This window comes from Notechis scutatus, chromosome 1, assembly GCF_049901735.1.
Source record: "Notechis scutatus isolate UNSWTSFEM ecotype Mainland chromosome 1, rNotScu1.2, whole genome shotgun sequence".
In the NCBI taxonomy this organism is placed as follows: domain Eukaryota; kingdom Metazoa; phylum Chordata; class Lepidosauria; order Squamata; family Elapidae; genus Notechis; species Notechis scutatus.
The window spans coordinates 217,591,857-217,617,537 of record NC_142009.1 but is presented as its reverse complement, the minus strand read 5'-3'; the positions used below and the strand labels follow the sequence as shown (position 1 = coordinate 217,617,537).

General features: G+C 35.1%; 1 protein-coding gene across 1 annotated transcript in view; it reads left to right on the top strand.

Annotated features, from left to right (window-relative positions):
* SLC49A4 (solute carrier family 49 member 4) overlaps window positions 1–25,681 on the top strand; it is a 74,145-nt gene that overhangs the window by 15,145 nt on the left and 33,319 nt on the right. Inside the window, exons 2-4 of the mRNA XM_026665458.2 lie at window positions 4,420–4,513; window positions 14,496–14,764; window positions 16,776–16,905. Of these exons, the coding sequence (XP_026521243.1) occupies window positions 4,420–4,513; window positions 14,496–14,764; window positions 16,776–16,905 (493 nt within the window). The remainder of the gene's footprint in view (window positions 1–4,419; window positions 4,514–14,495; window positions 14,765–16,775; window positions 16,906–25,681) is intronic.

Here is a 25,681-nt window from a genome sequence, read left to right as displayed (position 1 = left end):
AATTGTTATTAGGACTCTGCTTCCTGGCAAATATATTACAGATCTTTTTATTTTTGTTGAAATCTTTGAAAATGCTTTTATAAAGATCTCTATTTCCCGAGCTGTGACTGGTTCTTTCTTCTGTTACTGTGATTAGAGTTACATCTTCAATAGGTTTTCATAAAGACTTATTTGTTGACTCTGGTTTTTGCCAGAGCAATTGATCGTAACAGTTCATACTATTCCTCGGCTTTCAATTGTGACTTGTTCATATTCTCTAAATCTCTAGCATTAGTTTTTTCTTTTCTTGAACAGCATTTGTCAACATTTATGGTATAGAGAAAATATGCAATATTTAAGGAGATATAATGCCTTAATTGAGGCATGACTTTGATGATATAGCATGCAATACGAGGAAAAAAGGTTTTAGCATTAAAAATGTTGAAGAACTGATTATGCATTTTCAAATCAGAGTTAGCTTCTAGTGACACACAGATTAATGTAAGTATGGATAAACAAATATAGATGTCTGTTGTTCAGTTAAATACCTTAAGGGTCTTCATACAGATATCTTCCCAATAAGTACATCTGGAACTCAACACAGTTAAAAGGCTTAGAAAGGTATTTTGTGTGGTTTGAAACTCAGTGTGCCTCTATTTAATTTTCTCTTAGCCTGAAGAAGTGTGAGAAAATAGAAAAAAAATACTGCTTTCTGCTCCATTCTTATCCATTCTTATTTTGAGTTGTTGGAAATCCATCAACTATCCTCCCCAGGTGGGGGAAAATGTGTGGGAAAGAGAAATAGGAAGCGGATAATAGTCTTTGTGGATATTTTCTAACATATTTAACATGTTAAATCAATATTATGTATTGTGAACTCAGTTGTCTAGTAAAAATGCCTATAGAATTAGTTTTTAGTATTCTAGTGCATTACAGTGTGTCCAGGAGACACAACTCATGGTAAAGCTAAAGACACAAAAGCATTGATTTTCCAAGGTGGGAAAGCACAAGGATAAGGAGCAGATTAAGCTTCTACCTACTTATGTTTGATCCACATCTCTCATAAAAATGTACAACAAAATGCTGTGTTTGAAAATCTGTAGCAGTAAAAAAAAGAAACCAATTTGCCTTCTTTTCCTTATAGAAGAACATGGGACTTTTGTAATGGTCCTGGAAGCATAGTTGATACTACTGAAGTAATACTATTAAGTTAAACATGCGTGCAAATAGGAAATTCCTGCAGGGTGCAGCACAGTCACATTTGACTACAAATGTGGGAACTCTATAGTGAATAGCGCTCAAGGAAGTTATTAACTCCGCAGGGATTATTAAGAAAGGGATTGAAAGGAAAGCCACCAAGTTTATATTGTACAGTAATACATTTATATAAATCTATAGAACATCAGCATTTAGAATACTGGTACAGTTCTGGTCACTGAATTTGAAAAATGATACATCTGGAAAGCCATAGAAGAATGTAAGCAAAATGATCAAAACGTATAAACATTTCCTGATGACTTTCTTCTTTGATAAGTGGAGAAACGCAGAAAAGAATCAACAGTCCTTGATTTTGATACTAACCAATAAGAGAGGCTTAACTGAGGAAATGGAAGTAACAGAAACCGAGTATAAGAGAGAAAGTCAAAGCATGATAAATAGTATTTCATAGCAGTAGAAGCTATTGAAAAATGGAGGTGGATGGGAATTCCTAAATATAAAATTCCTAAAGTGCAAATGCAAACAACTACAGTAAGTTGAAAAATAAAGGATAGTAGAGAAAGCCAACCGTCTCACAAAAGGTCATTGAGTACTACTGGAGATAGAGTTGGTACTGCTAGAACGAATACCTTTAGGTTTACCATACATGAAAATTGCCTGCAGGTCCAGCACAGCCAAATCAGATTACAAAAATAGAAAATCCTGAAAAATGAGGGAGTTAATAAAAAAGACTGAAAGGAAAACCAGCTAGAAAAGTGAATGCCATTAGATAACAAAATAGTAAAAATATTAAATCAAGAAAAATACTAAAATTGCAGGAAAACTGATTTTTTTTTTCATCTTTCATTACTACAGCAGACATAAGATAGGTAACCCAAGCTGGGTTTGACTTTTGAGGGTGGGGAATGAGGGGGAGAAATAAAGCAGCTAAAGCAAATTGGTTTAACAATGCAGGTGGTCAGGATTCTGGCAGTTACTCCAATTAAATCATGAGTCTTGAGCCATACTCCCAAAACTTCAAAGGATTTACTGGAAGTCAACAGGTCGGCATGACCTGGGCTTAGCTGACTCTGAGACAAGTAATTCACTGTCACCCTTGACCCTGCTTCCTCCCCCAACTGGCAGGCCACTAATAAAACATTTTCTATACATGTTTTATAGTTGTCAGCAGGGTATTCTAGGAGATAGTGACCTATCACCAGGTCCTGATGCCAGCCATTCTAAAATTCTTACATATCAAATGGGAATTTAAGGCAAAACAAAATAATGACCTTCAAATCAGAATGGGTGCCAGAGGACTGGAAAGCAAACAATATGATGCTAATTTTAGAAAGGGATTTAGGGAGATGCATAAGAATACCAGACTGGTCAGCTTCAGAGTAATTAACTGTGATGGGAAGTCATAGAAATTGGATGGGTGGGTGGATGAAGTTTGTTCCAGGCAAATTGGTAGACATGGTAATCAAACTAAGCACATAGAGGAACATGAATGTCGAGGCATGTGCATAGAGGTGACTTAATCCTCACTGTATACTGGGATTTTCTAAAAGCCTTTGATATAATTCCTCATTAACATCTATTTAGTGGTTGTGTGATAAGATTTTTTTAATGGACCAACTATTGAAAAAATAGAGTAGAAATAAACAGGAATTTTCCTGAATGGAGGAAAGTAAGAAATATAGTCCTTCAAGGGTTTGAGTTGGGACCAGTACTTTTCAATTTTTATATATGATCTTGACTTACTTAGGGATAAGCAATTAGTTGGGCAGATTTGCATATGTTTCCAATTTATTCCAAGTGGTAAGCCATAAATGATTGCAAAGAGCTCTTAGAAGTTGATGAATAAAACTGATCAGGTAAATAATGAATGTAGTTAGCTGAACTAAGTGTAAACAGATGCACATTAAGTCAACGTCCACCTTCACACTACAAGTTCACATGTATAAATGTTGACAATTGAACCAAGAAATTAGTAAGAAAAATATCTTGGTTAGTTCAGTGACAATATGAGTTCAGTATGCAGGATTTGGGAAAACACAAATTCCACACCAGAGGTCATTAAAATGAGGATGGAAAATAAACATAATCAGATATGTCCACATCTGTAATAGTCTGTGTGATTCTGGTTGCTAACTATAAAAAAAGTAGCTGGAGTTGGGAAAAATGATGATGAGGACCAGAACATGATTTGAACACCTTCCCTATGAGAAAATGATAGAACTTTGAGGACCATTTAAGCATAGAAAAAAGGTGGAAAAGATATAAATCATAGTTTAGATCAGAGAAAATAAAAACAAATTCCTTTTCAGAACATAAGGACCAGGGATCTTCCAATAACATTTATTGGGAGGAAATATAAAACAGATAAAAGCAATATGTCTTTATATGAACACATAATTAACTAGTAAAATTCATTACCACAACATGCAATGATGATCATTGACCTGAATGCATTTCAAAGAGCATTTATCTAATCCACAAGAATATAGAAAGAAAGTTTATTAAGGGCTGTTATTGTACTTAATACCACGAAGTAAGGGGCAACATTCCTTCAGCTACCAATATCAGGAAAACAATGGCTGGTGGTTGAAGAGGAGTATGCCTTCATGTTTGGCTTTTATGCTTTCCAGAGGTATCTGGCTGACCATTGTGAGAAACCAAGTGCTGATTTAAAACGGATGTTGGCTTGATTCAGCAGGGCTATCCTTATGTTCTTAAGGAATGCAATGTGGATTTACACTCCAATAGTTCCTCCATGTATCTTAGAGTTCCTGCTGCATGCATATCTTTCCAATATTATTTGTACAGAATGTAATTCAGTTGTAGAATTCAGTAATACAAGCTTGTGTCATGATCAGCAGTCTTCACTGCTTTAAAAGGAAAGTAGACAAATATATATAGAGGATGAAGCTCAATGTGGCTATAAACCATGTCTATAATACCTTCAGAACTGAAAACAATACGCTTCTAACCACTAGTTGCTGGACATAACAATAGTATAAGACTATTTCCCTCATGCCTTCTTGCTTGGCAACTGTGTGTAATAAGGTCAAGCACTATTTTGGCCTTAATTATGATGAAACACTGTTTTTATTATCTTAATCATTGGGATTTTATTAACAGTGTTGTACTTGATTAATTTGAACTTTCCAGTTCCTGAATTGATATTTGCCAAGGTTGCCATGTTTTGCTAAAGCAGTGTCTACTTTTCCCCCACTGCAGGCCTCCGGAAAACTGTGCTGCTAACATCCTTTCTCATGGTAGTAGGTGCTGGCCTGAGATGTATACCTGTATCCAACCAAGAAACAAGGAAATGGTAAGAAAACTAATAATTTATTTTATCAGTAGGAAACCACAATAAGGAATATATGATAAAGATCCCAAATTATTAAGTGGCAGAATGATTGTTTTAAATAGAGAAAAAAGTTAATAAAATATAATAATATAATATATAATATATGATATAAGTGTTAGTCATTGTATGTAGTCACACCAACAATTCAGTTTCTATCCCTAATATATTGAAGGGACATAAATTTATCCCAATCAATCTAATCCAAATAACTATATAGAACGAAAAATGATACATGTATATTTGCAAATTGTGATTGATACAGCAGTGATGTCCTGTGTGTTGGTTTCATCTCTGACAGTTTACATTGAAAAGAGGATCTCCTTAATGTATAGGAGAGCCATGGTGGCTTAGTGCTTAGAATGCAGTATTGTAGACTAACTCACTACTCACTGCCAATAGCAGTGCACAAAATCTGGTTCTCCACATGTAGTTTACCTATGAGAACGTTAAAAAATTGTTTGAAGTGTGAAATTTATCACTCCCTTTAATAAAATAAGTACCTGTATAATACTATATCTTCATGACCTAGTTATTAATTTTAAGTTTCTTTAGCTATGTTTAATTCATTTGTTTTTAAAGTGCTTAGATTTTTGATACTCCAGTGATCTTCAGAATATTAATAAATTTAGCACAGTATTCAGGGCACTGGCTTACTTTTCTTCATTAAAAAAATCAGTAAAGTATTTGTTATAAAAACTGTAGACATATCTCATTTCTGTGCAGAATAGGAGGAGGTGGGGCTGATTGGTGGTATGCACAACACATAACATTGACACACTTTGGTTAATACATCATTGAAAAGAGCAGTTTTGTGATTGAATTTGTAGATGGATCCATTAAACAAAGATCCTTCATAGATTAGCCAAAAATTAAACTGACTGGTATATCTTTTGAAGGTCTTAAGAGTTGCTGACTCTCAAGAGGACAGAATTAAGCACTGTATCTTTGATGCACGATTTACAAAACACAACAGTAAAAACAATGAAGATGCAGGAAGAATATAGAATCCAAAAGAAACTGTGGAGAAAACCAACAATCAATCAAATAACTAAAATGCCCCATCAAGGATCTGCCAACAATTCTAGCTCATAGCCAGGGGATACGGCCAGATATCAAGGACTCATTTAAATGGGCCAAGGTAGAGACTATGTGAATCTCGGGTGGTGTTCCAGCAATGCCATGAGAGAGAAAGCCCACTTCTTGGAGTCCCACCATTGTTTAATTGATGAGACCTGGAGGATACCTGGAGGTCTGTAAGGGGTGTGCATAAGCTCACAATCATGCCTACTGTCCCTGTCCTGTTGTCCCCACTTATTTGTACCTATTTCCTGTATTCATACTCATGTTTATTTTTATATCTATTACCTTGTAAGCGATTAACAAATCAAATCAAATCAAATAAATAAATAAATAAAAATACTGACGTTTTCAGACATTATGGTTGGGCAGGAACTATAGGAAATAGGTGCTCCCTCAAATAACCAAGCCCTATGCCTGGAAAAGAGCAACGTAACCAGCAACTTGAATTTTATTGGAAGCCCACCAATAAACAGTGCAGTTCATGAAGCAGAGGTAATTCATGGGAATGCTGTGACCTGCCCATAAATATGCTATCCGCAAAAGAGACATAGATAAGAGAAGAGAAACTAGGGAGGGCCCATAAATATTGAGACATAAACATCAGTAAAGTAGAATTCTGCATGAACAAGCAGTCATATTTGTCTACTACAAGCATTTAACTTTAGAAACATTTGTTAGCTTCAAAAAGTTATGCCATTAGCATACTGGGAGTATTGATTTTAAAATGTCTTATGTTTTATTTTAATAAGAAGGAAAACTTCATAATTAGACCTCTGAAAATCTATAAATGTATGTGGCATGGAGTACAGATGCTGAAAAATAGATTATAGCATTGCTTAGCACATTGAACTAGCTAAGAGAAAAATGCCCTTTTAAAGATTTAATAATCATTTTAAGCATTTTGCTGTCGATTGCAGCTGTAGCAGCCAAATTAGAAGAGTCCTACCGAGTGGTGGGATTGAATATTTTTAACTACCGGTTCTGTGGGCTTGGGGGGCGTAGCAGGGGAAGGATACAGTAAAATCTCCAGTCAGAGGTGGTATTTGCTGGTTCTCTGAACTACTCAAAATTTCCGCTACCGGTTCTCCAGAACTGGTCAGAATCTGGTTATGGTCCTGCCATAACCTTTTAAGTAATCTTTATCTGTTAGTGGACTGGTTCAAACAAAAAAAGTACCCTGTTTCACTAATCTTAGCAGCCCAGGATAAAATGGCAGCAGAGGGAAGCAACCAGTGACTGGAGGGAAGGGCTAGCAAAGCACCTCTTAGCCAACTGGAATGGAGACATTGCCTGGAAGAAATGAAGCCCTGCAGCCAGATGGCCCAGTGTCATTTGTGCCCGGAGAGATTAGAAAACACTACTTTTGATTATGCAACAAAAAAGGATCAGCAGTGGCTGCCTTCACAATAGGCAAGAGTCAGGCTGAGAACCACAGCATGCATTCACATATTCGGGAATTGATGAGTTCACATACTGAGATGAGCAAGATATGCAGATGAGTCCTAGGACTTACGTGATGCATTTAGATTGGATTCCAAAATGTACTTTGGCGCACTCAGGGCCTAAATGTAACATCTGTTTTTAAAATAACAATACCTTCTCCCAGGATCCTTGCTACAAAGGGGCAGTCATGTAAAATCTTGGGAAAATGCTGGAAGTGCTTCAAAGTGTTTTGGATTGTTGATGTGTGTCATGTTTCTGCATGCTCTGAAGTACATTTTGGAATTAAATGGGACAGACTGCAGATTCTCTTGCAGAGATTACTAGTGCAAAGTGGGGATACCCTGGAGGATATGCCTGAAGATTAGCTACAAACAAGCTGAGGGGATTACCTGTAAATTTCATCCTATTGTAACACTCTATAATGAGGTGCTTTTTTTTTGTTGTTGTTCTTTCTACCTCTATAATATAGTTAGCATTTCCCCATCTCACATTTATCAATTTCTTTAACTTTTCTTTCCCTGTTTCCCCTTAGAAGGAGATACACACACACACACACACACACCTCAATGTTGCTAAATATAAGAATGAATGCTTGCCATATGCATGTGCTGGTCAATTATGTCTGCATATAGGGTCTCTTACTTGTCAAGTAATTAATATGAATTAGTAGGTAATTCATGGGCTTTGTTATACTGGTTGAGACATCAGGGTAGAAAGTGAGAGACTTGAGTTCAAGTACTGTCTTAGGCACAAATCTAGCTGCGTGAACTTGAGCCAGTCCTTTTCTCTCAACCCTAGGAAGAACCACTTCTAAAATTTGGCAAGAAAACTGACTCAAAGGCACACACACAATAATTCAATTATAGTGGTATCTTGATACTTGTCGTTAATTGATACTTGTCGTTAATTGGCGACAAGTATTAAAAATAATGAGACCAAACAAATCATGTGAATCACCATGTGACCTTTTGTTTCGGCTGTCTGTCCCTTTTCCTATTCCAGCATGGGTGACTTCCTGTCTGCCCTCTGTGGATATCCACTGTTTCCTTTGTAGTAACATTCTCAACATGACCAACTTTCTGTCCATTCTCCACAGCAATCTCCCTCTTCCTATTGCAGCACACCAAGTTCCAAACAAATGCCTTTTCTTTCTTTTTCCCTTCTTTTCTACACTCTTCCATTCCCTTTTTCCTCCCCTATTTTTCCCGTTATTTGTTTTTGTATTTTTGTATTTTATATTATAAATTAATAAAAAAGACAATTAAAAAAAGTACCAAACAAACAACGAATACTGGGACATTCACGTGAAAATGAGTCAAGTATCGAATTTGATGAGTTTTGAAGCAGTTGAATACCGAGGTATCACTGTAATAAAATTTTCCTTTTGGGAAATATGTGCTTGGCAGATACATATATTAGTTTATTTGCACAGAAGGATACACAAATATCCCATGCATACATTTATTGCATAGGAATAGAGAATTTCCAAGGTTGTTATTTTGCTGAAGTTGGCAAGGTGGGGAAATGGCTTTACACAGTATTTGTGTCAGGATTATCTTAGTATTCTTCTCTTTTGGGGAAATCCTCTTAAATTCGGAGTTGTTTTTCTTTCAAGTAAATGCAGTCGATATTAACAATTTAAGAAGGAGCTCTCTGTGTTCCAACATCTAGTAACTTCTTGCTTAATTGTCTGGTGACCAGACACGTGGCTGTTTACCAAACTCTTCTTGATATTTATATATATTGTTGGTTCATATGAAATAAAAGTTACCCATTAAAAGCTCCTTTGTGTATCTTTAAAATAATTGTTTACTGTTTACATGTTTTGTTTTGGAAAATGTTTGGATGGCCTCCCCCCCAGTTATCTCAATGTTGCTTCCTAGCTTTGATTCCCTATGGCGATGTCTTTTGAACTTAGATGCAACTTTGATCAAAGAAACATTTTCAAGAGGTTGACAGACTGCAATAACACAGTATTATGATGTGAAAGATTGAGAAAAATTGTCATTGTGTTGCCAGAGGTCTTGCTGTATCATTATGCTGTTGCCTTTTCACTGTCAGAATGTTGACAGAAATGCCATGGAATTGGCCTGTTATGGGAGAATTTGCTTTATTGCAAATCTTTGGCTCTTGCTTGACAAGTTGTCAGTCAGATTCTAAATAGCAAGATTTTCAGAATTGAAAAGTTTTCAGTAAAATAACAACTTTAAGGATGGCCAAATGCATTTGAGCCAAGTTATTCATACTCAGCATCAAAACCTTTCTGAATTGAAATAGGCTATGCCTCCTTCTCTATCTCTGTCTGTCTGTCTGTCTCTTTCTCTCTCTCTTTCTCTCCCTCTCTCTCTCTTCAGTTTAAGAGTAGTTCCTCATTCAAGTCATGGTGCCTCTGTGTAAAAATCTTTTCACTTTGCTAAAAGGAGTAAATATAACCCTAACTCTAAGGATATAACGTCAGAATTGTCTCTTCTTTTAGAAAAATGTAAAACTAAACAACATGATGCAAAGTTTCATTTTAATAATTTTTTTTTTCAAATTTAGTTCTAGTTTTTCTATTTTCTTGGGTTTTAATCCAGTCTAGTATGGTGATTAAAGGGTTGGATTGACAATGGAGACTGCCAGGATCAAGTCCACCCTGAGTCATAGAAATACACTGACATTGGAACAGTGAATCCAATTTACCTTACAGGGTTGTTGCTATGAGGAGAAATGGAAGGAGGATTATTTTCAATTCATCTTCAGACAGAAAATAAACCTAACTAATACAATATAAAGCACCAAGTTCACAAAAGTTAAAAAAAAAAAAAGGATTTTTGACTGGTATAGACTCTATTCCTGGAGTCTTCTTTGTTCATACAGAATTGAAAATAGCTAAACAAACTCTCACTTCAGGTCCCTTCAATTAAACAGGGTCATTGTGAGGGATTCAGAAAGCCAGCCTTCTCTTCCGTGATGCCTGACCTCTGGAATGAAGTTCTCCCTGAGATGCAGGGGGACTTCCGCCCTGAGGGCATACTGGAAGGTGTTAAAAGATCTGATTCTTCTCCGCAGCTAGGGTGGTTAGAGCCCCTTGCTGACTGTGTGATATATTTTGGTAGGGCTGACTGGATATGCCATCCTATTTTAATATTTTCTACAAGATTGTATATTCATTTGTCTCTTTTTATATTATATCCTGAGCAGCCCAGAGTCAAACTGGAGACAGGCGGTGCCTAAATCAAATATACAAATAAAAACATCAGCTGAATTTAATGTAGTGCCAAGCCAACATTTTTACACCAAAGTTTGTTCATTATGCAATGGAAAACATTTTCTCTGCAGGGTAAATTTGAATCCTTTTGCAGGGCAAATTTGGGGATTTTGTCCCCAGGTAGTGAGCTACAATGAAACAGCTGGTATATCATTCTCGAGGGGGAGGAGAAGGGAGGGAATGCAATAAAGAGTGATGTTAGTTTCATTATTTTTCTGAAATATACAAAGGAGTTCAGCTGAAAGACCTCTTTTACATTCCTTCATTTCTGAACAATTCAAAGGTCTTGCAATAATTAATAATAGTTATTGATTATTAATAAATAATCTAATATTCTGGAATTACCATGTGGCTACTATGTGTCTGAGTGTTTGTGCTTGTGCATGTGTTACTGTTTTGTTTTTTTTAAAATGATTTTTCAACAACATCATGTATTTTAGAAAGCAAATATAATCCACTCATCCTGGCCAATTGGTATACTATTTTTATTAGATTTTAAAATAAAAAAAAACTGTGTTGATTCAGCCATCTTTCTTCCCTTTCTGTCCCAAAGACTAAGTAGATGTTTCAGCTTGCCTTGGCCAGCACATAAAAAACTCTGCATTGCTAACAGGAAATATTAGCACAAATATTAGTGTGTAATTACTACCTAGCGTCCACCCCATGCCTCTTGACAAATTGACTTTGGACTTGATGAAATACAATGATGATTTATGTAGCTCAAAGGATGTGATGTATTCATACACAGTTCACTTCAGCTCTTTGAAGCTAATCTTGCTTTTCCAGTTTAATAACTAAAAGTAAAGTTAATGCAAAATGGATGCTAAATAAAGGGCTTTGGTATGAATACTAAACTTACTAAAATAAAGTCAGAGCCTCTGTCTCAAGGGAAAGGTTAAATAATTGATTATTTCATAACTGTTGAAATGGCCTCATATTTTCTTCCATGATTTTTCCCTCAAGCATATTATGAAAACCCTAGTCTTGAACTCTCGCTACTCCCCACATTGCTTGAGATCTAAAAATAATTAAATGAAAATTGGAAAAATCACATACAAACCTAAGAGCAGAGCCCAGGGTACAGGAATTTATCAAAATGCTACTCTTAGTTTGACCATATTTAAAAAGGCCTTTTTTTCTCCTTTTGGGGCAGATAGAGAACAAAATTGTATTTCAATCTTCATATTTCATATACAAGGCATTTAACATTTCTGACTCAAACTTAAATTGCAGTGTGAAATCTGAAGAAAAATGCAGTCACTTTTTGCTCTTTCTGGGCAACATAAACAAGGGGAGGAGGAATAACAGTAATAAATATTTCTAAGCATAAAGCAGTTTTTGGAGTGGGTGATGGACTATATGAAAAACTTATGATAGCTTTTCAGGTTGAAATCAGCTACAGTGAACATAAGCCACAGATGGCAAAATCTGTACAAGTCCTGTTGGATTCATATTTCTGTCAGCTATATTAGCCACGGCAAATTTGGCTCTCCCATTAGTAATAGATTGCTGTAAAACTATATTTGAATATATTCTTTCATTTTGTCTCTAAGAAGATAAGGTAAATGATCTTACCCCCAAGCGGAAAGTAGTTTAATTCAGAGTTCACAAATCAGTGAAATTGATTCAAATGCATGGTAAAGAGATTTTATCTAGACAGTATTTCACAGTGTCTGTCCCACAAAAACGAAACATTTGGAATGCATAAAAAGCAGTAAAAAATAAGAAATGGATAGGTCTGATGGTAGGTATAATGCAAAATTATCTGTTTATGGAAAGAACCTGGAAAAGAAATAACTATAAATTGAATCTCTTCTACCCTGTGCTAAGCTTATCCAATCCCCAGCATTATTTCTTCCTTGCTTGAGGCTACTGGTCTAAATGGACTCCCATCTTCAATTGATAAATGAATAAAAGATAAGAGTTCAGTGAGATACTGCAGACTGAAGTAACCAAGAGCACCTAGTTCTGTAAACTACTCAGAAAAGGAACATCAGAAAATCAAGGTTTGAAGTCCTGCAGAATAGATAATTGTAAAATTTAGTATCAATAGTACCAGATAATAAACTGTAAATTTCATGCAACAGGACTATCGAGAACTGGCACTAAAAACTAACACTGACATGTAGTGACAGTAAGAACCTATTAATACTATATTCTGTCTCTGAAGGAAAGCAGGAAAACCAGTCATTCAGTTCCCATGTAAAAAGCACATGTGTTGCCATCCTGAATATCTGATACCATCACATGCGGCAATAATTTATGTATGTATTCTTTCCTTTTAAGGCCACCTGACCTGGAGTCTCTTACAATGCAACTTCCAGGCATGAACTGAAAAGCCAAAGCCAAGAGATTTTCCTCTGTTGTATTCAACAATCCCAGAACAGTCCAAGATTTTACTAGAGAGTAACTGATCATCACATTATTCAAAACCCATAGTTATTTATTTGAACAGTTTGATTGGAAGTCATGCTTCTATGTCCTTGGTCTGATCCTGCAACCAGACCTTAGTTTTCCCACATGTCAGAATGGCCAGCTGACATTGTAAGCTGCCTTGCATTGAACTACTACATTTTAGAACCAACTCCTACTCAAATGACTTTAGAGTCTCATCACATAAAGTTCTTTAAAAAAAAATTCAGGACCTTTATGAAATTGGAAGAGCCAGTGTTTGCAGTATTTCTGTATGAAATACAGATAGTCCTACTGTACAACCATTTATTTACAAACTGTTTGAAGTTCCAACCGCACTGAAAAAAATGACATGACCTTTTTTCACACTTATGACTGTACACAGCATCCCCATGGTCACTTGGCAATTGTTTCATATCTATCACAGTTGCAGTGTCCCAGGACCATTTCTGTAACCTTCTGACAAGCAAAGTCAATAGGGAAGCCAGATTCATTTAACAACCATGTTGCTAGCTTAACAATTGCAGTGACTCACCTAACAACTATGGCAAGAAAGTGCAAAACATGGGACAAAACTCACTTAACAACTATCTCGCTTAATAATATAAATTTGGGGCTTAATTGTCATAAGTCGAAGACTTTTTGTACTGGTTTAAATTAAATAGTGCTGGGATTGTTTGTTTGTCTTGAGTCTATGTGCACATGCCCAGCAAGAATACTTGGAGTTCTGACAAGAGCTATATATCAAAAGCAACAGAACTTCCACTTTAGATGCTTCAGTTGTTGTTTTTCCTGTCCACTTAGTTCTCCTTAGTTCTGCTTCCTGCAATGGAGTATCTTCAACCAGGAAAGAGAGAGAGACAGAGAGATAGATAGAGAAACAGCATATTACTGCATTCAGACCCCAACATGATGATTATGAGACTAAGCATTTACATAGTTTAGTCAATTTCATTGGTTTGAGGTTTCTTGGTCTGGAAGATTTGCAGATTTCTTTAATTCTTTTTGTTCTTTATTGATTGCTTGTCTTTTTTTACTTTTGAAAACAAGAGTGTGATGTAATTTTCCCTCCCACCCCTTTTTAAGATCCCTTTTGTGTATGTTGCAAAAATGTGTTATGAAACATTATTACTAATATTGCAAAAATAAAGAAGTGTTTCAGTGTTCTGCACTAGCATTTGCTGTTGACTTTGTTTTTATCAAAGTCTTGAAGTCTATATGCAATGTTTTGGCTTTACATAATTCAATTCTCATTTGCTTAATGTACAATGTAAGTGAAAATTAAAGTTAACACATGCATAAAAATGAATATGCCTCACATATTCATCAGATGTAGATATTCTTATTCAAATATACAATATAGTACCAGTGTTCTTTCTATTACCCCAATGTGAGTGGCAGTTTTTGAGACTATTTCTTAATTAATAGGTTTCTCTGATAAATAATTACTGAATACTAGTCTTTACTTGGGGGGAGGTAATATGATCCACTTGATAGCAAATATTGAAAATTTTATTGGTTAGTGCCTACAACATCAGCAAAATGATGTCATATACTTCCTGAAGAGGCTGCTGACTTTAATCCTTGTCTTCATGCCAATTTTTGAAACCACCCTTTGAAGCTCATATGTCAAATCTTCATTTAAACCCAGCATAAAGATGTCAATTGAACTGTTTTCCTATAGATTTTTATAACACTGTTAGGAGTTTGTGTATGGCAATTCAGTCTGTATGTCTCTCCCTTTTGCTTTGTCTCCAGGCTAATACATGGAGGACAGCTGTTAAATGGATTGGCAGGCCCAACTGTAACAAGCGCTTCTCCACTTCTTTCTACTACATGGTTTTCACCAGATGAGCGTGCCACTGCCACAGCTATTGCATCGTTGATCAGTTACCTGGGTGCAGCATGTGCGTTTTTAGTAGGACCTTTGGTAGTTCCAGGGCCAAATAGCACATCAACAGTTCCACCTGTGTTTGGAAATAGTCCTGAATACATAAAAGACCGCATTGAGGCTGTATTGTTTGCAGGTAACTAATAAATAATTTTATACTTTACTGCATTATGTACATCTGTTACGGGTTTGCTACTGCCCTCTAGTGATGTATCTGGCAAAAAATGTCTCTTGCTACAAGAATAGAGATAATAGAATTACTTGCTTTTTATATTAAAATACCAAACCCTAGCTATAAATGTTATCTTCTTGAATGTGACCAACCGTACCTATTCAATTCACTTGTCAAACGTTTTTCCACTAGTATGTGGTTGTATTAAAATAGAACTGACATTCCTATTCTTTTTTTGGTATTTCACTGCCAGCTCTGCTTTTCAGACATCAATAAAATACAGTCCTCATATAAAATTATGTGGGTGTTTTTATATTGTAAATCAGTGTAAGGTTTTTACTAAAGTTATTTCAACTTCATGTATATTTTGTCTCATCTGATTCTGTAGATTATGGGTTATAGAAGCTTCATTGGAGATCTCTTAGAGGACGAGTGAAGGCTTCAACTCTTCTCTAAAATAAATAGGTCGATATAGCTTTCAAAGAAAAGAGAAATATTTTTGTAGTTGGTTTTCTGTTACATAGATTTCATTTGAAGTAAGAGTGAAGTAGCCTTCTGGATATTGTTTAACTACAGTTCCCAAGCACAGCATGGTCAATGGAAGTTGAATTTAAGAACATCTGGATGCTTAAACATTTCTCTGAAGCATCCAGATGGTTTGTACCATTATATTTAGAAAATCAAATTATATGCACAGTGATGTATTCCAGTAGACTCATTATCTGTTTGAATTCTATGTGGGTGTTTCTTTTATTATTTATTTGTGTTCAAAAGTTAATTTTCTTTACATAATCCAATAGATTTTCAATTTAACAGATATTAAACACCTAATAGTGAGGGAAAGCGGTTCTGTTAAGGCAGAATGTCTGTTAAATCCAAATTGGTTTTTGTGCATTTTACATATTCTATGCATTTATAAAATGGGAATAGGATTTTTGTACAACATATATAGCAGATTTTGTCTTTCCATTTTAAGTCTGCTAAACCAAGTATTTGATGAATCAAAAAAATTGATTGTACTGTTTATTTCTGCTGGCTGATATATGTTGCTCATCCCTTTCATTTGAAATTAAAGTATGATAATCTCATTGCGGCTTAACTTTCCTTATATTTAATAGCATGACAAAAGTATATCTCAGTGTTGATTTGCATAGCGTAACTGCAGTTTTCTTTTAGGAAAAACTCATGGAGGTCTTTTATATTTCCTTTTCCTTAAAGTGTTTTTATTTCCTCATTCATTTCAGTCCCTTAACAAAAGCCTGTTGCTTTCTTCAGTTACGCCATTAACTTATTATTAATTTTCTGTTATTTGAATTTGTAGCTTTAGTTTGCTATTAATTCTTAATGTATATATTGACCCTTTTAAACGAAAATGTATGTACTTAACTTCAGTGTATATCTTTGCCATTTTATTCCATTTCTGTGATGAATGCGAGTTACTGCTATTGTTTATTGAAAGGATAGGTAATGAGCCCTACAATGATTGTTGAGTCATAATGGTGTAGTGGTTAGAGTGCAATACTGCAGGCTACTACTGCTGATTGCCGGCTGTCTGCAATTTGGCAGTTCAAATCTCACTAGGCTCAAGGTTGACTCAGCTTTCCATCCTTACGAGGTGGATAAAATGAGGACCCAGATTGTAGGGAGCAAAATGCTGACTCTGTAAACCACTTACAGAGGGCTGTAAAACACTGTGAAGTCAAAGAGCTATTGCTATTGTTTATGAGTGTCTCATATAAAATGCTGATTGTCAAATTTAGAGTGCTATTGCTATTGTTATAGTTTAGTGAATGGGGATTGCAATCAGACAATATTTGTATGATCATTCCATGGATCTAGTAAGCTGCTTTCCAGATCATATTCTCTGTTGTTCCCATAGCATTTTAAAACAGGTTGGCAACATTTTGGGGCAATGTATGTATATTTTATTATAATCCATTTTTTCCCTCTGATTTCTTTAATTGTGTCCCCATAGAATTTGGCATTGTGGCTGTGATATTCTCTGCAGCACTAGCTTACTTTCCATCACGTCCTCCATTTCCACCCAGCGTGGCTGCAGCTAGTCAGAGGCTCAGCTATGGAAGAAGTTTTTGTAGGCTGCTCAGGTATGTACACGATAGCTAAATTAGATAGAAAATCAATACAATTTCTGCCTTTATTTGTTTGTTTGTTTGTTTATTTATTTATTTACCCCTTAATGTTACACAGCGTTCTGTTGTAGTTTCTTAAATTTTGAAATTGTGGAATCTCATTTAATTAGTATGGAACAACATGTAATATAGTTATTTCTTATGTTAAGCATTAGCTTGAAGTGTTATGGACAAGGGTACCTAATAAATGTTGAAGACCAAAAAAGAGAAATTCACATTAATAACCAACTATGACTAGAAAATAAAATAGGTACTGCATTTATTTTGTTTCCAAACAGTACATAATGCATCTGTCTATTGAGAATGGCAGACCCACAATGAAATTATTTTCTGTAAAACAAATTCTCAGGAAGATTAATTTATTACCGAGAGGTAATAAATGGTGGTGGTTTCTTTGTTGTTGTTGTTCTTCGTATTCTTACAGTAATGAGTCCCCACCTTTTTTCAGTAAAGCCATTAACAGATAATTAATTTTCTGCTATTTGAAAATGTCACTTTACTTTGCTATTTACATGCATTTCTCTCAGTTCTGCTGTTTCCATTATCTACTTGCATATTTTGAGAGCTGAGATGATTTCTAGATATACAGTATTTATTGCAAAGAACTTTTGCAATGTTGGTACAGAGACTGCATGAACTGAATATTTGGTTGATTAAGAAACAAGCTCTTTGCCACTTGTTTTTTGGTGATCGGAAGCAGAATGTGATGATTGATATAAATTGTGTCCTATCCAAGATGCTGAAAAAGAAAGTGGCAATTCTATTTAGGACATTTGGCACTCTTACCCATATTGTCATCTGAGAGCCTGCATCCTGTCTGTCACCAAGCTGTATTGTAAAAATGTTACTGTCAAATAAAAACCTGAATAGCAACTAGAGCAGGAGGTAGAGTATAAAATGTCTACTGGCATGACATTTTATACTCTAGAACTATACCTGAGAACTATGAAAGTAGAAAGGACCTCAGATTCATGACAGAGAATCTGAAATTCCTGTAAAGTTAAAAAGTGAATTATAAAAAAAAATACTAACCTTTTAATAATAATTAAATAATTGAGAATTAAATAATACATGTTTCTGGTTCTTGAGGCTTTGATTAATGAAAAGCAGTCTAATTCATTGTTAACCACTCGAGTTTTATAGTCGCACACTAATCTACTTTATTTCCATTTCTTTATTCACCTTATCTTTCAGATACCTTTCATTAATATTTTTCTCCCAAGCAATACTTTAGAAGTAATCCACTCATGGGGAATTGCTTTTACCTGATCAGATAATGCATCACATGTATTCAATGCAGCATAATATACTGCAGATTTCATTATTTTGAGGGCAGACATTTTACCCAGTACCTTTAGAGGTAATTGTTGTACGAATATATTCACATGCAGTATTATGTATTGGAAACTTCCTGATCACTTAAAACTTAATGATGATCTAGGCTTTATTGATGAGATGAGTGAGGTTTATAAAGGAGCTCATTTTTAATTAATCATACGATGTAAACTCATTTTAACCAAGAAAACATAGATAACTGTATATCTGTTTCACATTTAAAAATGAAATTGCTTTGAATTCTGGCTTATTACTTTCAAATAGCTTTCATTGCCTTCATTGACTTTTTATGGTCCTGGGAGCAATTAAAATAACCTAGAATCTTTGCAACTTTTTTTGTTTACAGTTGTATCTGAACTGAAATTCCCAACTAATAAACCAGAATACAATGCGAAATATGTTTTTGGCTTCTTATTTTTTGCTTGTTAGACGCATATAGCCAGAAATACTAGCTTGGACAATGATAAATAAATCTAGTATTTTTATTTAGCCACAGATTTTCCACATAATTTCTGTTTATGTGTGCAGCAGTCTTAGATTCCAGGGTGCTAGCAAAAATGTTGCACCAATTCAAGCTAGGCGCTATTGCTGTGGTGAAGATCATGTGTATGTGTTTTGAATGCAACTGGCTCCTGTCCTGTTCTTCCTACTGTTCAATATATTTCCTCCAGGAGATCAAGATGATGTGCATTCTTCTATTCCTTTTTTAAAAAAACTTCACAATAACTCTGAAGTAAGAATTCCCCCGTAGACTGGAGATTCTGACTGATCCAGTAAAAAGTATATATACCTAATGGGGAATCGAACCTGGATCTCCCCATTTTAGTTCAGTATTTTCAACACTAAATAGAGGAACATGAAGCAGTATCAGCATTGATGGCAACTTTGCAACATCAATATGAGAAACGGTATTTTTATTGCTATGTCAGCCCACAACAAATTACCGTAGGCTATGCATACTGTACTTTTGATGAATCTCATAAAACAATTTACACAAAAGTATTGCATTATTAAGCATGAATAAAATATTTAATAAAACATTAAGTCGGGGGGTGAAGGAATGCAAAAATTTCCCTGGAGCAAAATTAAAATAAATAAATTATGGGCTGTTTTTTAAAATTTTAAGTCAGTAGAAGGTTTATACTTGTTGGTGTGTAGTGTAGCTGTTATGTGCACATCATGTATTATAGAATCATACTATTTGACTGCATTAATTCTCCTTGTCTCATAAACATTTTATTGAAGATAATCACATTGAACCATCAGTGCACCATGTATTGTACATAATGGATGCAGACAGATATAATCAGCACAGTACAATGAGAATGTGTTTTTATTAGAAGGAAGAGCAAAATTTACCCAGTTATGCTTCAGAAAATTCAATTGTCATAAACCTACTGCACATAATAGCTGTAGCCCGAAGATCTTGAAATTCAAAAGGGCCATCAACATTCTCAAATAATGCCCCAGAAGGAGGCCTCTTGTTTAGACTCAGGTTGACATGAATATCACCCTTTGATATCAGTAAATCAGAAAACCAACATAATCTGAATCAACCACAATATTTTCCCTTGCTTCTTCATGGGTAGTACTATCCATGAAGTACTACCATGAAATACAAGTAGTACTATCTAACCTAATGCACCCATTGTTTTAATGCCAAGTCAGATATTTAATCCAGGAGTTAATTCTGAATGAGAATGTTACTGCTAGTTACTCCATCTTTTTCAACACTTCTGCTAGGACCATGCAGAGAGTGTGTTCCATCCCATTGCTTAATAGTACCCCCCCATAGCTTGACTTGTCTTAGGGGCAATATTCAGCTGGCCTAGACTTCTCAAACAGATAGGTTTACTATATGGATATTTTCAGTGAGTGGAATTGATGATCTGAGAGCGGAGGAACTTTATGTAATCCTGTTATTTTGATTTTGTCAAAATAGGCTGGGTGTTCCCATGAATCTCTGCAAGCCCGGTGGCTTTCCTAAAATGTCTGTCCTACGATTCAGATTCTTTTATTTTTCATGATTTATTGGCTTCAATGGGAGGTACTTATTTTAATAAGGATTTATGGATTTGAATAATTTTCTAAATAAACTTGGTGATTTTTCTGTCACCTTAGTCAGTTTTTCTTTTAAAGTCCTGACTAATTTGTGGACTATTGAAAGAGCTGACATGAAAACACCCTGAAGCATTTTTTTTCTCTTTAGCTTATTAAGTCAACCTCCTATTTATTGAGTAGCTGAGGGTGATATTGAAGTGATATGTTTAGATTTGTGTGGTCCAACCACAAAGCATACTTCTTTCTTTTGCTTGGAATACCACTTACAAAAAGAAAGAATTAGTTTACTGAAAACAGCTTTACCACTTTACCAGAATAGCCATATTGGAATAGCCAAGCTAGGAACAAAATGATTTCAGAAAGTCAGATCTGCATGGCCCCAGTTACGTGCAGATATATGTTGGGGGTTTGTTGTTGTTAATGATACATATTTACTTTTCTGAGAAATTATTTCAATGGTTCTTCTCTTTCCTCCTCTTCCTCCTCCTCCTCTTCCGTTCTCAGAAAATTATTTTATAATATGCTCTATTTATACCACATGAAACACCCCAGAAGAATTTTTTCAATGAGATACCACTAGAATGTTGACAAGCCTCAGCAATATTGTTTTGTCAGGTAACTCTAGGAATAATGGGTAATTAAAAATGCATAAACTGAGACTAAATTCAGGTAAGATTGAAATTAACAGAAAAATTATGTCAGGAATCCAGATTCAACCTACCTTGAAAAGGCCTTTTCTATTTGAAAGATCAAGTACATAGGTTGAAAGTCCTTTTTATTTTTCTGATTTATTTTATTGCTGGTATAATTAGTAAAAGTAAATAATATTTTTATAATTTCGTTTAGTGCCAACTATATATTTTGTTTAATTTGAACACAGTTACCCCCATTATTGTTACATCTTGTTCATACTAATACAGTACAATCTAAAGAAGAGTCTTTGGAAGCTTCATTTAATGAAATGTAATGGAATTATGTGGCTGACTTGAACATACGCTACTGTGATCTTATCACTGTAATACTTCAAGATCTATATAGATTATCAATTACTTTTCAGACTCAATTCAAAATGTTGGTTGTTAGCCTTTAATGTTCTTAACAATTTGGAACCTGGATATCTTTTGTGATTCTTTTTTGTTCTGACTCTATATGAACATCTATAAGTTATATATTTAACATACAGTACTTATAATTATCTCTATATGGTACTATGCACTCCTGAAGATAGCCTGGAGCACATTAAAAGTACACATAGAGTTTCCTGATTGTTGGATGGCTAAGTGATGAAATACCTGTCTTAATACCTGTTGAACATGCTGTCTAGGCTATCTCTGAGCTGCTGGGCTCAATTTAAGAGATTAACTGTAGTCTGTAAACAGGTTGTTTGGAAGTCAAGAATGAAATATTACTAGTACCATTCAATATGTCCACAAGGATCAGTTGGGGATATTCTGCTTGCGGTCTCAAAGGTAGTTTGCCTTCCAATATGAATATTGCTTTCTCCATGGCAGTGCACCAATCGTAGAATTTCTTTTCAAAGAAGTATACTTCATTCACTTCATCAGAAAATATGAAGATATAGTCTTGTATATCAAAAGGTGTTCCCACATGAAAGTTATATACATATAAATATTGAATGGTGAATACTTTCAAACTCTTTTCACCTAGCTTTATTCATTCTTGGATATGAAACAGCTTAAGATCTGTATTTTTTATATATTTTGCTTTAGATATCTATTTTTGTTACCTTTCCCCGAAAAAGGGAAGCATACTGAAAAATGGATATCCCGGGTAGTAAATATATAACATATTTGTACTTACAGACATTATTACTATGAGGAATTGTGAACTGTGCAGCAGAAGGAGCACACACATTGAAGCTGCCTGATTACTCTAGATGGAAGGAGACAGATAATACAAACCAGGTGTGAAAAGGGTCAATACATGGGCACAGTAAAGGACATTGTTTATGTTAGAAGAAAGGGAAAGCTTGAGGTCTCTTTAGAAAAGTAGAATTCAGTATTAAAGTCCCTGCACGTTCTTATCTGATTCTGCATTCCAGCTGTAAGGTTCATGTTATAATTTACATTACTTTTCTATTCCTCGTGTATCATTTTTAAAGGCATATAACCTATAACCTTTGGGGCTTCAGGACCCTTTGCATTCCTTTGGCAAGGAGGTCAGTGATCACTATAGATGTGCATGCCAATAATATATTTATAGCATTCATCTCCAGACTCTTTGATTCCTTATTCAGTGGGCAAGTTTTACCACAACATCGATAGAATTCTTCCAAAGTGGCACAAGGCTTATTCAGAAATCTTTTCAGGAAATAACTGAAGTAGGAACTGCATACTGTAACTCCTTTATCTATGGGAAGGAAGTGTCATCCATAGTGGAGCCATGGTGGCGCAGTGGTTAGAATGCAGTAAAGGTAAAGGTTCCTCTCACACTTACGTGTTAGTCGTTTCCGGCTCTAGAGAGCGGTGCTCATCTCCGTTACAAAGCTGAAGAGCCAGCACTGTCTGAAGACATCTCCATGGTCATGTGACCGGCATGACTAAATGCCAAAGGCGCATGGAATGCTGTTACCTTCCCACCAAAATGGTCCCAATTTTTCTACTTGCATTTTTACATGTTTTCGAACTGCTAAGTTGGCAGAAGTTGATTCAGACTTCCATCCTTCCAAGGTCTATAAAATGAGGACCCAGATTGTCGGAGGCAATATGCTGAGTCTGTAAACTGCTTAGAGAGGCCTATTGTTATTTACAGATCAATCATGGATCTAATAAGATGATATGTAACTCAGAGTTGAACTGTGGAATTCTTCGTGATGTCCAAGATCAGGTATTTGTTTGCAAATGTTTTGTTACCAGACTACATAAGATTTTCAGTTCTAGAAGGGAATAGGATTTGCTCTCTTTATATAGCTTGCTTATATAGTGGTTAGAATGCAGTATTGCAGACTAACTCTACTCACTGCCAGGAGTGTAATTTTGACTTGTACAAGGTTGACTCAGCCTTCCATCCTTCCAAGATTGGTAAAATGAGAACTCAGATTGTTGGGTGCAGTATGCTGACTCTATAAACTGCTTACAGAAGGATGTAAAGCATTATGAAGTCTAAGTGCTATATAAATCAAAGCGCTATTGCCCTGTCAGTCAGGAGGGGATTTCCTTGATAGTTTGTTGATTAAGCTATTTCTTGATTGTGTGTCTGAGTTCGTAGTTCTTTGATTAGGGTCTTCTTTACTGCTTCTTATGTCTGGCTTATCTGAATGTTGATTGCTGCAGAGGAGGTGTTCTCTTTTCATTTCCTTTTAGCTTTTTTGTCTCTTGACTAGTGTGAAAATGTGGTTTATCCCTGTGTGTCTGTTGATTGCTGATTTATGATCTATGATCATCAGTCTCAACTGAAACATGGTTAAGTCTGTCCATGTATTGTGTAATTAGGGAGTTTTATCATGTCTTCTGACTCCTAGTTGATATTTATAGATGTGCTCTGCTGGTCTTCTGCCTGTCTATTCTACATAGTGACTGTTACTGAATGCAACATAACATAATAACTATGTAGTATTACTATGTATAACTATGTAGACTTGCAGGGATGGTGCAACGTGTTCACATTGGTGCAATATAATATAATGTAATGTTATGCACATATATGTATAGAGGATTGTGTGTTTGTTAGTATGATTACTGGGTTAGGGATTTTCTTTCACTATGAGTTACTGAGATGTATTTGTGTTGGGGGCTGCACCAATCTCATTGTACACATGTTGACAAAGGTTTGAAAAAAAAAATTGAAAAAATTTGGGAGGAAAACAGTCCTTGCATAGTATATTTTGATGTCTCCTGTTTTTTATTCTTGGGTTTTTTTCATTTACCCAAGATTTTTGGAGAGATTTGGTTAATTTGTGTGCTACGGTGATGATATGTGATTATAATAATCTGTTGGTTATTTCTGATATATTTTTGACATATGGAATTTTGTTGTTTTCATAGCTTGTGTTGGTTGTGCTGTAGTAGTGGGTTGAGTGGTCAGGCACTTTTTGATAAAGTTGCATGGGTATCTATTTTGTTGAAAAATTTATAGGCAGTTTCTTTCCTTTTCTCTAGTTTTCTGAGCTGTGCAGTGTGTTTGTGCTCATTTAAATACTGTTGCTACATAGCTTCTCTTGTGTTGAGTTGTTACTTTAGCAGTGGAGCATTTTGTTAGTGTGATGGTAGAACTGTATTTTTGATTTGCTGGTCATTTCCTCTGCTGATGAGAATATGTTGTTTAATGAATTTTATTTCTTTGAAGGTGTTGTGGATAGTTTCATGTGTCTTCTCTAGTTGTTCCTTTTTTATTAGGACAAAAGTGTCATATACATACTAGATCCATATTTTTGGTTGCATGCATGGGGATATTTTTGTTTCTAGACATTGCATTAATTTCTGCTCTGAAACCTGAACCTTTTGTTCTTCCAAGTTCAACATTGCTTATAACTGGATTCAGTATATCAGGTATTCTTCTATTATAAGAAAAAATTTACATTCATCATTCACATATTATGTAGTTTTGAATTTAAGAAAATTATTTCCGTTGGCAACATATAAACTGCGAAACAACTGGTTAGGAAACATGAACTTGCCAAAACTTCTTTATGCATTCAGTGTTGATACCCACTGAATGATATTATTGTATCTACAATAAAGAGCAAACTCTTAAACACTGAATGAATATATAGGCTAAAGCTTTATCTTGTCCTGCAGTTTTCAAATGTAAGCAGTTAAGCAATATTTATACCATTCTAAGCAGATAGCAGCGCTTTTTCCTTCTTTCATGTTACACAAAAGCTGATTCTTTGGGGCTTTTCTGTTAGCCAATGTTTATTTGATAGAATGAGGTTGATGAAAGAATTTCCCCAGCTTCCCTTTAGTGAGCATTGAAGGTGAATTGTTATTAGAAGAAAATTTTGCATCCCTCTGAGTGATTTTTGGGGGCATCTTGTTTGCTATTTCAGCACGTTACTTTAGTTAGCATTTTTTATAAATATGAAATAGTACTATCTTGCATCAGATCATCTGTTTTGAGTATGCTATAAATATAACAGTGTCCCTTTAAAAAGTTTGTGTGAAAATGCCTCACTTAAATGAAGCTATGTTTCTTTCTCATATGTGTTTTGTAGGTCAGAGCCATTATTCATTTCAATAGGTTAATGAAATTTTAGTAAAGGACATTTTTACAGATAATTTGCTACTTAAGACACATCTAAATTATTGGTATCTAATTCAGTGCATTTTTTTTCTTGAAACTTATTTTGTTGAATGTTTAAGAAACAGTTATATCT